This window comes from Gossypium raimondii, chromosome 7 (genome assembly GCF_025698545.1).
Source record: "Gossypium raimondii isolate GPD5lz chromosome 7, ASM2569854v1, whole genome shotgun sequence".
In the NCBI taxonomy this organism is placed as follows: domain Eukaryota; kingdom Viridiplantae; phylum Streptophyta; class Magnoliopsida; order Malvales; family Malvaceae; genus Gossypium; species Gossypium raimondii.
The window spans coordinates 50,890,900-50,906,188 of NC_068571.1; the positions used below are offsets into that span (position 1 = coordinate 50,890,900).

General features: G+C 33.3%; 1 protein-coding gene across 1 annotated transcript; it reads left to right on the forward strand.

Annotated features, from left to right (window-relative positions):
• Positions 1-7,901: 7,901 nt before the first annotated feature.
• Positions 7,902-14,354, forward strand: LOC105763613 (TOM1-like protein 9). The gene is made up of 10 exons (XM_012581983.2): positions 7,902-8,279; positions 9,091-9,169; positions 9,303-9,401; positions 9,476-9,589; positions 9,777-9,934; positions 10,574-10,655; positions 11,442-11,527; positions 12,001-12,192; positions 12,696-13,171; positions 13,424-14,354. Exons 1-10 carry the CDS (start codon positions 8,179-8,181, stop codon positions 14,071-14,073), a joined length of 2,037 nt encoding a protein of 678 aa, XP_012437437.1. The 5' UTR covers positions 7,902-8,178; the 3' UTR covers positions 14,074-14,354.
• The last annotated feature ends 935 nt before the right edge of the window (positions 14,355-15,289 follow it).

Sequence of the window (15,289 nt, forward strand, 5' to 3'; positions counted from 1 at the left end):
GAAGTGATGAATTCATTAGGGCGTAGTGTGCATTAATTTGAAGATGGTGTGCCATAGGAGCAAGATGTTAGAATTATTGGTGATGGAAGTGGTCCATCAAGAAAAAGAAAAGTAATTCAAATATTACTTCTTATTTTCCTAGTAGGACTAGTGTCGAATCACAACTCATTATCAAGGTTACATTACTAATTGTGTCAAGATATTCATGAAGCTGCATATTGATCGAGTTCGATATTATAACATAAGACTAGGAACCATCGTCAAGACACATTTTCCATGGAAGGATTTTCATCCATTCTTGCGAACAAACATATTTCAAAAGGTAGAAGATTGGTTAAAGAATGTTCTCTTTATCGAAAGTCTAAAGCTTAGGAAGTGAGTTAGCTCTTACTTTTAACAAAATTAGAAGACTAGGAATTATCTAATATGTTACTTCTCTGTTTATAAAATTATAATATATTATTTCCTAGATAAGGGATGGAGGTTCTTTAGTTATGATGCTCTTGATTTTCAAAAGTTGCCGATAAAACATTTGAGTCAAATAGCTTCGTCCTCCAGTTGCGAACAAAATTGGAGTGTATTTGAAATAATACACAAAACGAAGAAATAAATTAGAGCTTCAAATGTTAAATAATATTGTCTTTGTGCATTGTAATCTTCGTTTGATGAATAGGTAAGTACTAATGTTTTACTAATTTTGTTGATGAATAGGTAAGTACTAATATTGCTTTAGTTCATAGAACTTTGAACGAGAACATCTCTTTGGATCCTATTGATGTTTATATTATTGATGTTCATTTCGGTGGTTCAATTTCAAATTTTCAATATTTATATTATTGATGTTCATTTCGTGGTTCAATTTCAAATTTTCAATATTTAAAATATGATTTAAGAATGATAATGTTAATGTTTTAATTGCATTTGAAGCGTTTAATTGATGTTTATGTCGTTATTACTATTTATTTTTCTAATTTTTTCCTATTTATTTTTATTTTAAAATTTTCAGCATTGAATTAATGGTCTAACCGATTGAACTAAAATTTGTGACTTGGCTAGTTCAACTACTAATCCGATTCTAAAAACATTATATAAAATCGTTTGAATAAAATATATTAATTTCAAAAATAACTTTATTTTTATTAAATTAAATTACTACTAGAATTCAGCTTATTTAAAATTAAAAACATTGCAATATGAGTAATTCTAAGAACACTTATACTATATTTGATTCACTAGAATAGAACAAAGTAAGAATGTACTAGCTATTCGTTGAAAATAAAACAAAAAAATATTACATCTTTTGGTTGACTAAATAGGAATAGACAAATAATAATATAACATTGTTTAGTTCGATAAAATGATATTAAAATATACAAGTAATAAGTGTAAATTACTATTTTCCCTTCAAGTAAATAATCATAATAATTAGTGTATTAAAATATACATATTTTCATCAAAAAGTAATATTAATAATAATGTTTAGTAAACCTTTTAAAAACACAATGTTTAGTAAAAATATTAAATATATTTTAAAATAAAATGTAAGATATTATTCTTAAAAATATATTTATAAGTAATATTTTATATAAATGTATAAAACAATATAGCCAATAATAAATAAAATATAATTAAAATTAATATCTATTTTTTTAGTTTTTTTTAAGTAAAATGCATCATTTCATTAAAGAAAGCAAAGTTAGTACAAAATATAATCAAATGACATCTTTTACAAAAAGGGCTTATCAACTTTTAAAATGCTTCAAAAAAGTTCTTGAATCCTTTCAATTCAGATAGTCTCTTTAACTTAGTTCTTTCCCTTTTGAGCCAATCCATTTCGAGTCTACTCACATGCGAGAAAGAGCAACAATGGAATCTAATTCCCTCCCATTTCATAAATGCAATTGTCGAGGTTACTGGTGATCGATTATAAGTATGTTCCTAAAGTTTGCTGATAATTGAGGTTGACTCACCTTCAATAATAATTTGAAGAAGACTTAATTTACATGCAAATTTGAAAGCTCGGAGTCTTGCAATGGCTTTAACCATGAACAACGAAGCTGCATAGTGTTTGATGTGTTATTAATTGAAGTTTTCATCACAAATAGTTTTTCATCTTCTCTTTATTTTTTTCTCTTAGATTTTTTTAATTTTTCTTTTGAAATTTGTAAATAATTATTTGTTTATGTTGAAGATGTTGACATCGGGTTTTTTGATACGTTAAATTTGTTTTTCATATTCCAATCAACCTCTACTGATTAGTTGGTCGAAAAAAAGGTCGACTCTCTTTCCTTCCTTCCTATTTCTCCCCTCCCCTCGTATTGTCTTTTTCTTTTAAGGGTACATCTAAAAATTTTATTTCTATTGCTATTTTGTGTTGCATGTAATAGTTATTCTTTGATAATAGTTATTCTTTGATATCACTAAAGAATATCTATTTAAGGATAGATAGGAATAAACAAGAAATAACATTCCATAAAATGACCAATTCTTCCAACCAAACCGTTGCATTATTATACATTATTGAACAAAAGGGAAATGATTGTTTAATTCCTCCCAACCAAACGTGCCATTACTGTTTTCGATTAATAATTGAGACAACGTTAAAGTTTTAGGTTCAAGTCCTATGGATGGTGAAATAGATGTTGAAAGAGTTTTATGGGTTTTAAGGATTTGATTTAACTCAACTTCAAATTTAGTTGGGCTCAAAATGACTATAAGATGTAGGGTCTAAAAAAAAGTGTTTTTTCTATTGGTCCGTGAAGAATAAATATATAGTTGGATTGAACAAGAAACTTGAAAAATAAAAAATCAATTTGAATAGTGAGATTCAAATATGTTTTGATTTTATTAATGTTTATTTAAATATATTCGATTCGATTTGATTCATCAAATGAGCTCGCAAGAACTCAGGGAAGCTGCGATCTCAGTTCGCATAAATCCAATAAGCTCGCAGAAAGGATTGCGTGCTTTGCAGGCCACCCAGACATGTGTGCAATAGGTGCAAAGCCTACCCAAAATGTCAGACCCAGGAACTAAAAGGACCGTGTGCTCTGTAGACATGTACCCAGTATATCTGGAGTTCACAGAGAATGTCAGTACAAGGGACAGAGAATGTTAGTACTAGAGATAGCGGAGTCAAGACAAAATAGTGGAGCCCTATCATGAGCTGTAATAGTATCTGTAACAACATATATAAATACCTGAACATTCCTATCAATAAGATATGAGAAAATATTACTCAATAATATTGTAATTCTTTATGTCATGTTTGTAGTGCAAATTGTAATTACACAATTAAATAATTTATATTTTCTAAATATTAATTATTATAAAATATTACTATAATAACAATAATTTCTAAACAAGTAAAAAATTAAAATAAAATCATCATATGTACTATGTTAGTCTAAAAAGTAATGATAATATGATTACTAATAAAAATAACAAGAAAAATAAAACATCATATGCAATTTTATCTAATTGTTCTAGTGCATATTTGTTAGGTTATTCCCTCTTTAATATTTAACATATGCTCCTTACCATCATTTGCATTTGAATCTGCATAATTAATATCATCAAGATTTCTTTTCATGCACTCTTCAAAATATGGAACATCTCAATTCCACCTATGATTGAAGCTATGAAATATGCAATATGCTTATAACACCCCTAACCCATATCCGTTGCTGGAACAGGGTTACGGAGCATTACCAACTAGCATTCATATCAGAAACAAATCAAAATCAATCATATTGTCCCTTATGTGAGCCCTCGAGACCCAAAATACATACTAGAAATAAATCGGGACTAAACTAGGTACTCAAATTTTTTTTCGAAAAACATTAAAAATTTTCAGAGGTGCAGAGGAGACACGCCCGTGTGGCCAAGCCTCGTGTCTCACACGGCCAAGAGACACGCTTGTGTCTCAAACTGTGTGGACATTCGAAATAGGGAAACATGGTCGTGTCCCAACCCATGTTCAAACTTATGAGCTCTCTGACTTGGGTCACACGGCCAAGCCACACCCCCTGTGCTAAGCCGTATGAGCATTCTGTTTTGCAATTTAAAATATGCAAGGGACATACGACCATGTCATCTAGCTGTGTGCCACACACGGCTGAGACACATGCCCGTGTCTTTGCCCGTGTGGACGAAAATAAGTCATTTTCCAAGTCACATTTCTCACCCAAATTGACATCAACCTATACACATTAATTTGCACATCACCAAGCCATAACAAGACATTTAAATCAAGCTAGAATCATGTCCTAAACATGTGTTATCACAACATACAACCAATATGTCTTTAGGTACCTCAAATAACATCTTATAACATGTCAATCAACATCCACAATAACCTATTGGTCCAACCACATATATGCATAATTATGCCAAATATACCAATTCAAACCAATCATCAATATACTTATAAGTTCACCATCACTCGAACATATCTAACATACATCAAACATGATAAGCCATATATATATCAAAACATATCAAACACAAGCCATTCAATGGCTAATCATAACAAAACATTTACATGCCAACATTTGGCCAAATTAACCTATATATGCCATTATAACCAAAATTGATTTACTATATATACGGAAATTGGCCGATGGATAGTGTGAAGTAACTCTGACCAGTTTCCAACCAAATCGAGCTTCTGAATTACTATAAAACAAGGAAAATAAAATAGAGTAAGCATTTAAGCTTAATAAGTTCGTATAACATGGAATTTAACTTACCATTATTTCACATATAAGGTAAGCATATACGAATTATCCAAACCAACTTGGCCAAAAGCCTAAACACATATCCTCATCATGTTTGCCAAGTAATCATATATAATAACCCTTAATCATGGATGAACAAAGTCATCAAGCAAGTTCCACATTCTAGTAATAACCAATTCATGCATTAGTATATCATGTAATATCATTTCCATGTACTTCATGTATATACGGGTAATAGTTTGTTTCGAACTCATAATATCTCTCATCAGAACTTTACCCATTGAACCATTTAAAATATCGTTGGATACATCGGTAGTACACACGAATTGTACAAAACTGTAATCCGTCAATTCATGTACATGTATGTTTATACAAACATGTAAATGGGAAGCTCTTTCGAGCCATATAACAAGAAGCTCATGTGAGCTGTATAACGGGAAGCTCTTGCGAGCCAAATATTGGAAAGCCCAAGAGAGCCATTAATTGGAAAGCTCATAAGAGCTAAATAACGGGAAGCTCGTAAGAGCCAAGTATCCGACAGCTCTTAAGAGCCAAATATTGGGGTGCTGATAAGAGCTGTGGTGTGTCCGCAACACATGCAGGATCACAACCAATTCGGGAACCCTAATGACATGTCATTTGTATCCTTCGGATTTTTAAGGTTCAAATGGAACTCGGTACTTATCGGATATGTGGTTGATATTATACATGGCATTTTATACAAATCACACACAATAATATTCAAATTAAATCATATAAATATGCAATTTAGTTACACAAGCTTACCTCGACAAGTGTACGTAAATTCGTAGGCTACTAATCCGATACTTTCTCTTTTCCTAGATCTAACTCCGTATTAGGTTTATCCAGATCTATACGAATGAATTTAACTCAATTTAATATAATTCATATTCAATTCAGTCCAATACACATCTTTGGAAAAATTACTATTTTCCCCCTATACTTTTAATTAATTACAAATTTGTCACTAGGCTCGAAAAATGAAATTCATACAATTTAATCCTTATTTCAAGTCTAACCGATTTTCATACATATCCATGGTAGCCCATGTATTTCACAAAACTTGGAATTTTTCCATAAATTTTTCATCTTTTCAATTTAGTCCCTAAATCATAATTTCATCAAAATTCTTTTTACAAAAGTTATTTATCTATTAACAACCTTTCATTTCTACCATAAAACTTCATAATTAAACGATACTCATCCATGTAAAAACCCTAACACTTTAATAGTTTTACAAATTAATCCCCGAGATAGCAGATTAAGCTATTACAATATCGAAAACATAAAAGTCATTAAAAATGGGACAATAATACTCACCTAATTAAGCGAAATAAGCTTGTCTATCTTCAAGCTTCCATGGTTAGGGTTTCCATGTTTTTATTTTAGGAAAGGTGATGAAAATGATAATAATTTAATTATTTAATTCATTTATCATCATTTTATCATTTACTTTCCAAAATTAACCTTACTAATTTACTAAATTCCAATGATGAATAATCATTCTTATCTACTAACTACACTAAATGGTCTATTTGCCATATAAGGACCTCTAATTTTAAATTCCATAGCTATTTGGTACCTTTAGCTACTAGAATTCAACTTTTCCACTTTATGCAATTTGGTCATTTTCATCAAAGTAGACATGTAAACAATAAAATATCTTAACGAAATTTTCATACGATATTTCTATCATACTATAGACCATAATAGTATGGAACGAGGAAGGGGAAATTCTTGCAACACAAGCAGTTATTCACTCCAACATTGCAAATCCATTCACAACAGAGGCATATGAAGGATTATAGGCAATAAAACTAAGGATTAGATTATGAGTCAACAAAATAGAAGTTATGGGAGACTTGAAAACTGTCATCAAGAAATGTCAAAGCTCTCATACGGATAAATCGGTCATTGGAGCAATAATCAGAGATATTCAAAACCAAATAAATAGATTCCAGGAGATTGAGTTTACTTTCGTCCCAAAAGCAAAAAATATCTACGCTCATACTATAGCAACGAAGGCTCTTAGAAGAAGAGAAAGTTTTTACCTGGAGAATGGAGCCCTAGAAATGTGGTTCGGAGTGCGTTAGGAAACCTCTGGCCAAAACCTCCGGATTGAAGAAAGTGAAGAGTTTTCTGCAATAAGAGGTAGCAGAGACAACGCATTAAATTGGAAACCTGCTATCATTATGGCTGGACGGTTGAATTGAAAAGACGAGATCAGTAGTATCCAGCTATTTAGATTTGACTGGTATAGGATAGGATTAGTTTTATTTTTTAAAATCTAGTTTAATTTAAACGAGGTGGGCTAGTTAGGCCCGATTTGCTTTCTGTTTCAAGTCTTTTCTTGTAATGGCTTTCAACCCAATTTTCTTATGTTTTCCTTATTATATGAAATAAATTCAGTCAAATTATTCAAAAAAAAGTACTTTTTGGCCATAATTTGTATAAAAAATAATTTTTTAAAATTAGACTAATATACTTACACATCTAATTACTCAAGTTTTTACCCTCTCGCATAATTGAAAAATGTTTTTGAGATAATCTAATTACACCAATTCATTGTGACCCACTAATTATAATGATTACTCAAATATGTCATTTTGTGTAATTACAAATAATTACGCCTAAAGATGACTTTTAAACACTACCCAAGAAACTTAATAACTTTTTCAATTTGATCCTTTAACTATAAAATCTAGAAGTAAAAAAGAAACTATAAATAAAATTATAATATTTTTAAAAATTTAAAATTTATAGGTAATTATATAATACAATATCAAATTGTTACACGATTATACCTTAACACAATCTGAATTCAAAGATTAAGTTGAAAAAAATTGCGAAATTCCAAAGGAAAAAATTGTAAGGACTGCTTTTTTTTTTTTTCCAAAACCAAACTGAGATACATCAATAAGGACACGTGCTTAGGCCATCTCACGAAGCACCAAATCCAGAAATAAAACGATAGCAACCCTTTGATATAACTGGTCAGCGAAACCATCGACTGACACGTGGTTGATTTTGCTTGGTCTTTTATTTTTTTATATCACCTCCCAAATAATTGAAAAAAAGAAGTTAATAAAAGAAAAAGGAAGTGAAGCGAAAGGAAAATATATATACATATATATATTATTTATTTTTTCTCAACGGAAAAAGAAGAGACTATTCGATTTAATCTCAGAAACAAAAGGCGAGAGAAGCGAGGAAGAAAAGGGAGAGAGAGAGAGAGAGCTGAAGATTTTGGACTGTTTGGTTTACTTGATAAAAAGTTAGATTGGGTGTGCCGGAGGAGTCTCCGGAATATTCTGCCGTTCGTCGCGATCGCGCCGGGCGGTGATCGGAATCTGATTGGTTTTTTGTTCTTCTTTTTACTTTTTTGGTGTGTGCGAATCCTTTATTTTCGTCAGCGAAGATGGTGAACTCTATGGTAGAGAGAGCTACGAGTGACTTGCTGATCGGGCCTGATTGGGCTAGGAATATCGAGATCTGCGATATGCTTAATCACGACCCTGGGTATTCGTCGCTCTGGATTCCAATTTCTCCTCTCTTCTAAGAAGTTGTTATTGCTCTTATGATTCTATTGATGATTGTGTTCAATTTGATTATAAAAAATGAATATGAAGATTGTGAATCTAGTCTTCTTTCTTGTTTCGGTGTTGGACTTGCTTTTACTTCTTTTTTTGAAATTTTCTCCTCTTGTTTTTCTATTATTTGTAAATTTGAGAGAAGTTAAATATTATTTTTTTTCCTTTTATAGCACGCAAGTTTAATGGGCGAGATTTGGTTCAGGAAATTTATTAGATCGATCATTTTGCTTTGCTTTTTCTTTCTTTGTTCAACATGTAATTTCAATCATGGATGTATTTGGTTATACGGCTTTTAAATGTGGCTTTTGTTGATTGATAGAGGATTTAATTTCATATAAAAAACTTCGACTGGTTATAGAGAGTCAACTACTTTTCTCAAAGTGAAAGATAACTGTATGGCTTTATCTTGCTAATATTAAGTTTATTTTTCTCAAATATGAGCTGGATTTTTGTTAGCTTTACATGAGCAGCTTCATGGTAATTAAGTTTAATACTGTTGTTTTTTGTTGATTATTTTTGGTCACTTTTGCCGGTTGCATTTTAGTTCTTGTGATTTATAGAAAGTAGAAAGGACTGAAGGTATGAACAAAAAAAAAAAAAGGAAAGAAAGAAAGGACTGAAGGTTTAGTTTTCTACTTTTCTGGTTAACTCCAGAAGCTGACTGGATTTATATCTTTTAACTTTGAATAATTTTTGCTTTCTTAAATCTAGTAGTGAAATGTTATGGTTATTATCAGGCAAGCAAAAGATGTTGTGAAAGGCATAAAGAAGAAGCTTGGAAGTAAAAATCCTAAAGTTCAACTTCTTGCACTAACTGTAAGCCGCTAGTAACTTTACGTTGGTTTCTACTAATCCCTGGATATAATGATCACTTTTGTTGCCTGTTTTATTACCTGTTGCTTACATTGAACTAAGCTTGTTTAAATTTGGTTTACTTCCTATGTTCTAGCTGCTAGAAACTATCATAAAAAACTGTGGGGACATTGTCCACATGCACGTTGCAGAGAGGGATGTTCTTCATGAGATGGTTAGAATAGTCAAGAAAAAGGTAGGGAGTCCCATTTTGTAGTTATTTTTTTCTAGTAAAAACTTCTTCTCAATTTTTGTACTGCTCAATTGTAGCCCGACTTTAATGTTAAAGAGAAGATATTGACTCTGATTGACACTTGGCAAGAAGCTTTTGGAGGTGCGAGGGCAAGATATCCACAATATTATGTTGCCTACCAAGAGTTGTTGGTATGTCTGCTAAGGACTCATCTCAAATTGTACGAGACATGTTTTGTATTTCTTGGGATCCAAGTCTTCATATGCTATCCTTCATTCATGACTCTTAATTTGTATTCTTCATATGCTATCCTTCCACATAGTGTGGCCTTTTCCCCTTTCCTTTTTCCTCTCTGAGGCAAATTGGTTTGTTGTTCAGCGTCTTGGTGCAGTATTCCCACCAAGATCTGAGAGGTCTGCACCCGTACTTACTCCTCCTCAAACACAACCTTTGTCTTCTTATCCTCCAAATATTCGCAATTCTGATCGGCAAGACACAGCTGAGTCTTCTGCGGAGTCAGAGTTTCCAACCCTGAGGTATTATTTTTGTTCCTTAGTTGTTTGAGTCGTAAAAGCATGGTTGTTTTTTTTAATGTTTTCCATTGTTCCCATTCAATTTCATGATGGCCTATGTCTGTTTTTTCAGAACTTTCTGAATAATGTCTTTGTAGAAGTTGTGCTGCAGTAATATGGTTATGCAGAAGGCTGCTGCCCACAATAAGTTCTTTTAATGATTGTCTAATAAAAAATCACAGAGCTTATTGAAATATTTTTTGATATGGGCTTCACAGTGAGCTTCAGTTGCTTCAGAAGGATAATATTTCATTCTGTTTGGTGTATAAACTATTTAGTATTTTCTCTGTATTAAAATAAGAGTAATTGTCAAAACAAACTCTTTGTTCACTCCTTAATGTATTTTTTAGAGAGATCAATGTGAGTTGTTGGGTGAAAAACTTCCTATTTGTTTTTAACTTCAGTTTTAGTCAGCACATCAGCGTTCCCTGTCCTTAGCTGGTAACCATGACTGGTGTTGTCACACCGATGATTATCCTTGTCTCCTAGAAATAGAGTAGTTGTAATAGTTGAAGCAATGTAAATGGCTTGTTCTATAATATTATTGATGGCGAAATTACATTGCTATACATATTGTTTTTTAACAGAAGTCTCATTTATCAGTTTGACAGAAATTCAGAACGCGCGTGGTATTATGGATGTCCTTTCAGAAATGCTAAATGCAATAGATCCCGGAAACAAGGAGGTATTTGTTTGCATTTTGATATGTATAGGAATGAAAACATTTTGTTTACTTGCTAAATTAATTGTGTTCTGGCAAGTGCATGGTAATGTAGTTTCTAAGTGGCTAGTCATTAATTGGATTTAATGTGACTACCTAAGTCTTAATATAACTGGCGTTTGCAAAAAAATCTGGTTGGCAATGCTCAAATTCATTGGATGGTGAACCAGTTTTTTTGTGTAAACTTATGTTTTTCCAGCTCTCATAATGAAAATTCTTTACGAAAGTTTATGAAGTTTCACGCTGTTAAATCCTCTACTAAAGATATAATGCAAGTTGTGGTTTCTTTATGTTCAGTTTCTAAAGTCTTAATATAACTGGCATTTGCGAAAAAATCTGGTTGGCAATGCTCAAATTCATTGGATGGTGAACCAGTTTTTTTGTGTAAACTTATGTTTTTCCAGCTCTCATAATGAAAAGTCTTTTCGAAAGTTTATGAAGTTTCACGCTGCTAAATCCTCTACTAAAGATATAATGCAAGTTGTGATTTCTTTATGTTCAGTTTCTAAAGTCTTAATATAACTGGCATTTGCGAAAAAATCTGGTTGGCAATGCTCAAATTCATTGGATGGTGAACCAGTTTTTTTTGTGTAAACTTGTGTTTTTCCAGCTCTCATAACGAAAAGTCTTTTCGAAAGTTTATGAAGTTTCACGCTGCTAAATCCCCTACTAAAGATATAATGCAAGTTGTGGTTTCTTTATGTTCAGTTTCTACTTGCATATTTACTGGTCTTTCATCTACCGTTTCAGGGACTTAGGCAAGAGGTGATTGTTGATTTGGTGGAGCAGTGCCGTACTTACAAACAAAGAGTTGTACACCTTGTTAATTCAACGTCGTAAGGAAACAATCTTTTACTACAACTTTCCTGGGCACTTCATACTCTCTATAAGTTGATGACTTGATGCTATCATCTGTTTTCATGAACGTGTCATGCTTTTCTGCATGTCATTCTCTTTTTATTTCACGGTCCTTAAGGTGATTTTGCTAGTATCACTTGTTAAAAATACTTACCGAGAAGAGGAGTGGTGTCCTGAGTTGAGATCAAAGGGACATCATTATTTATTCAATTAAATCTTGTTGCTGTGGTGACTAGGAGCTGGAGCAACCTGTGAAGGAATTAATTTATGTATCAATTTTTTCCCCTAACCTATGCCAATGAATATCCTTTTTGCATTTATATAAATTTGTGTGATATTTCACTTATTATGGCATGTTAGCTTACAACCTCTATGGATTGTTACAAGAAATTGTGTGAAATACTTCTAACATTTAAGACACGTATCACCTTTGGTTATCTATCTCTTGCAGGGATGAGTCACTTTTATGTCAAGGTTTAGCATTGAATGATGATTTGCAACGCGTGCTAACAAGGCATGAAGCAATAGCTTCAGGAACTCCTTCTCAAGCAAACAAACCTAAGCCTGAACCTGCAAAAGAACTTGTGAATGTCGATAGTCCACTAATTGATACTGGAGACAGTAGCAAGCAGTCTGAGGGGAGGTAATTAGGCTTCTTTGAACTAGATTGCATATGCAGGGATCTTGTGATTAAAATTATTGGTGTTTTGTATTTTAATCTTTTTATTACAACTACGTAGGAATATGCTTAGAATTGCAAGTTCTCTTTGTTATATATGCTGCATTATACTTCTTTTCCTAAGCATTACTGGTGGTAGCCATACACTTCTCCTCGGCATCTTGGAACTTAATTACAAGTTTCTTTCATCTATTTGGTTCATTGAATCCTTGGTAAAATTTGGTTCCTGGGTTTTTTGAAACAAATTGCTTATTGCTGATGCATGGTTATGTTGAAGTGGCAGTCTCTTGAACATTTTAGATCTAGTGATTAGTAGCGAATTTACCTCTATAAGGAGTGGCTGAGTTGCTTATAAAATGTTATGTTGCTAGGATTAACATTTAAATTTATTTAATTTTGGGTTATCTAAAACCCTTCATCTTATATTTCCAGTAGCTTGAGCTTTAACTAACGGGGTTCTTTCACAGATCCACTTCAAGCACTGTTACAAGTTCACCATTTAATCAGTTACTGCTTCCTGCTCCTCCTGCAACTAATGGTTCAACTCCACCACCAGCTGCCAATCCCAAAATGGACTTGCTTAGTGGTGATGACTTCAATTCACCTAAGGCAGATAATTCACTGGCCCTTGTTTCTTTGGGAGAACCACAACAAGCACCTACTGCATCACAGCAGAATGCCCTCGTTCTCTTTGATATGTTCTCTGATGGTAGCAACACCTCCAATTCTGTTAACACCCAGTCTTCAGGTTTGGCTGGACAAACCAACCCTTTGACTCCTCAAATTCAGCAGCAGCACCAGCAGCAGCACAATTTTCATGCAAATGGAACTGCACCAAACATGGGAGCACCTCCTCAATATGAGCAGCCATATGCTCAAGGCACCGTTCCTGCCTGGAATGGTCAGCTGGTTCAGCAGCAACAGCCGCCCTCACCTGTCAATGGTTCGATTCTGATTACAATAGATTTCTGATGCACAAGTAGATCATTTTACTTTTGGCACAGCTCCCTAGGGATAGGCACATTTAAGCACAGCATGCCACGTGCCATTCTAGGAAATTAATAATAAATAATCATGGTCTTCCTCTCAAGAAATTTATGTAGTGACATTCTAGGCTTCTTTGGCCGGCTGAATATGTATTCTTGCTTCCACTACATTTATAATTAATGAACCTTTCCTTTTACATGTGGAGAAGGTGCTGAGAGCAGTGGCTCACTACCACCACCACCCTGGGAAGCACAGGCAGCAGACTCCAGCCCAGTTGCAGGTGCTCAGCATCCCCAGTATGTGGGAAGTGATCAAATGGCGGGTGTGTACATTCAGCCAACCACAACTGGTCATTTACCAACGACTAATAATCATGTGGCTCTGGGAAACCAGTTTGCTGGTTATCATCCACAGCCAATCCAGGGAGCACCACAGTATACAGGCATGCTTCCACAGCAAATGCCTGTGGGCCAGATGAGTTCCATGTATCCTCAGCAAATGCCAACGGGCCAGATGGGTTCAATGTATCCTCAGCAAGTGCCGGGGGCCCAGATGGGTTCAATGTATCCTCAGCAAATGCCAGCTGGCCAGATGGGTTCGATGTATCCTCAGCAAATGTATGGCAACCAAATGGGAGCATATGGGTATGGTCAGCAACAGTATCTCAATCAGCAAATGTATGGGCTATCCATCCGAGATGACAATGCCCTGAGAAACTCTTCCTACCAGGTTTCCACTTCATCTTATGTTCCACCTAGTAAGCCTTCAAAACCTGAGGATAAGCTGTTTGGGGACCTTGTTGACATGGCTAAAATTAAATCAACAAAAACCACTCCTGGAAGAGCTGGTAGCATGTGAACCTGGATTTGGTTTTTCTTTTTTACATATTTTTTTTTGGTGGCTAACTTGTTTCTTATTTTATCTCATTTGCCTTCGTTAGATATTTTTCTTGACTCATATTTTGTGTTGAATGTTTGGTATTGGAATCATGTACACTCCCTGTAGAGAAAATAGAAAGATCTCGCTTTCGGGTTATAGGTTGAGTTTATAGATTTGATTCTGTCTCTCTGTTTTTCTCAGACCTATGGAAATTTTTATTTTTATTTCTATTTTTATTGTAATAAATAATATATTGTACATGTCGAAATTTTCTTTCCCAAGTTTTAAGACACTATTAGACAGTAGGCATTTGAAATGCATGTTGCAATGATTTTACTTTTTCTGGAATTTTACTTTTGACTTTACTAAATTAGAGGATTGGTCCAGAATTCTATGCAAATTTGTCCTGCACCTTTTTGGGATAATGTTTTGTTGTATCCATGTGTAACAGTTTGCCTTGGAGAAGGCGAAACTCTTATCTTTTGTTGTTAACTATCAGAATCCACCTTTATTTTCCCAACATAGTCCGTCATTCCTAAGTTGATGAAGATGCAAGCAACCTTATAAAGTTAAACTAAAAACAATGGGTTTCTTAATAACCTAGTCAAAAAGTCAGGCTATGACTATCATTCAGTTTAGTTGGTTTGGTTCATAGGGACTGAGCCTAAATTGGGGATATGCATCCGATTAAGTTGGTTTGTTTCATACGGGTCAAATCTTGAATTGAAGTTTTATGAATTCATATTTGGCAACAAAAATATCTTTAATTTGATTTTAAGTTGTTTCAACTTCGGTTCCATTCTCCTTATAAAAAAAATCAATATAAATATTTAGTATTATTTTAAAAAATAAATCTAATTCTGGAGTCGGTTTATAAGTTATAACCCTTGCCATGAAAATTTTTAAAATTTTAATTTCTCCCTAGCTAACTGAATTTTAATTTGATTGACATCATTATTGGAATATTTTGAAGAGTGTAAATTTGGATATCCTTTAGCAGGGTGGTTTAGGTTGATCAGTTTGGAGAAAGTAATAGATCAATTGACCCAAAAATCGTTATGAACTAGTTAGATAAAATTTTTTAATATTTATATTTTTTAATCAAATCGAACATATCAATAAATAGTAACCTGAACAATTCAACCAGAAATAGTATAAAAAGAATCTCTAATCTCTTGATTTGGGGTGGACGTAG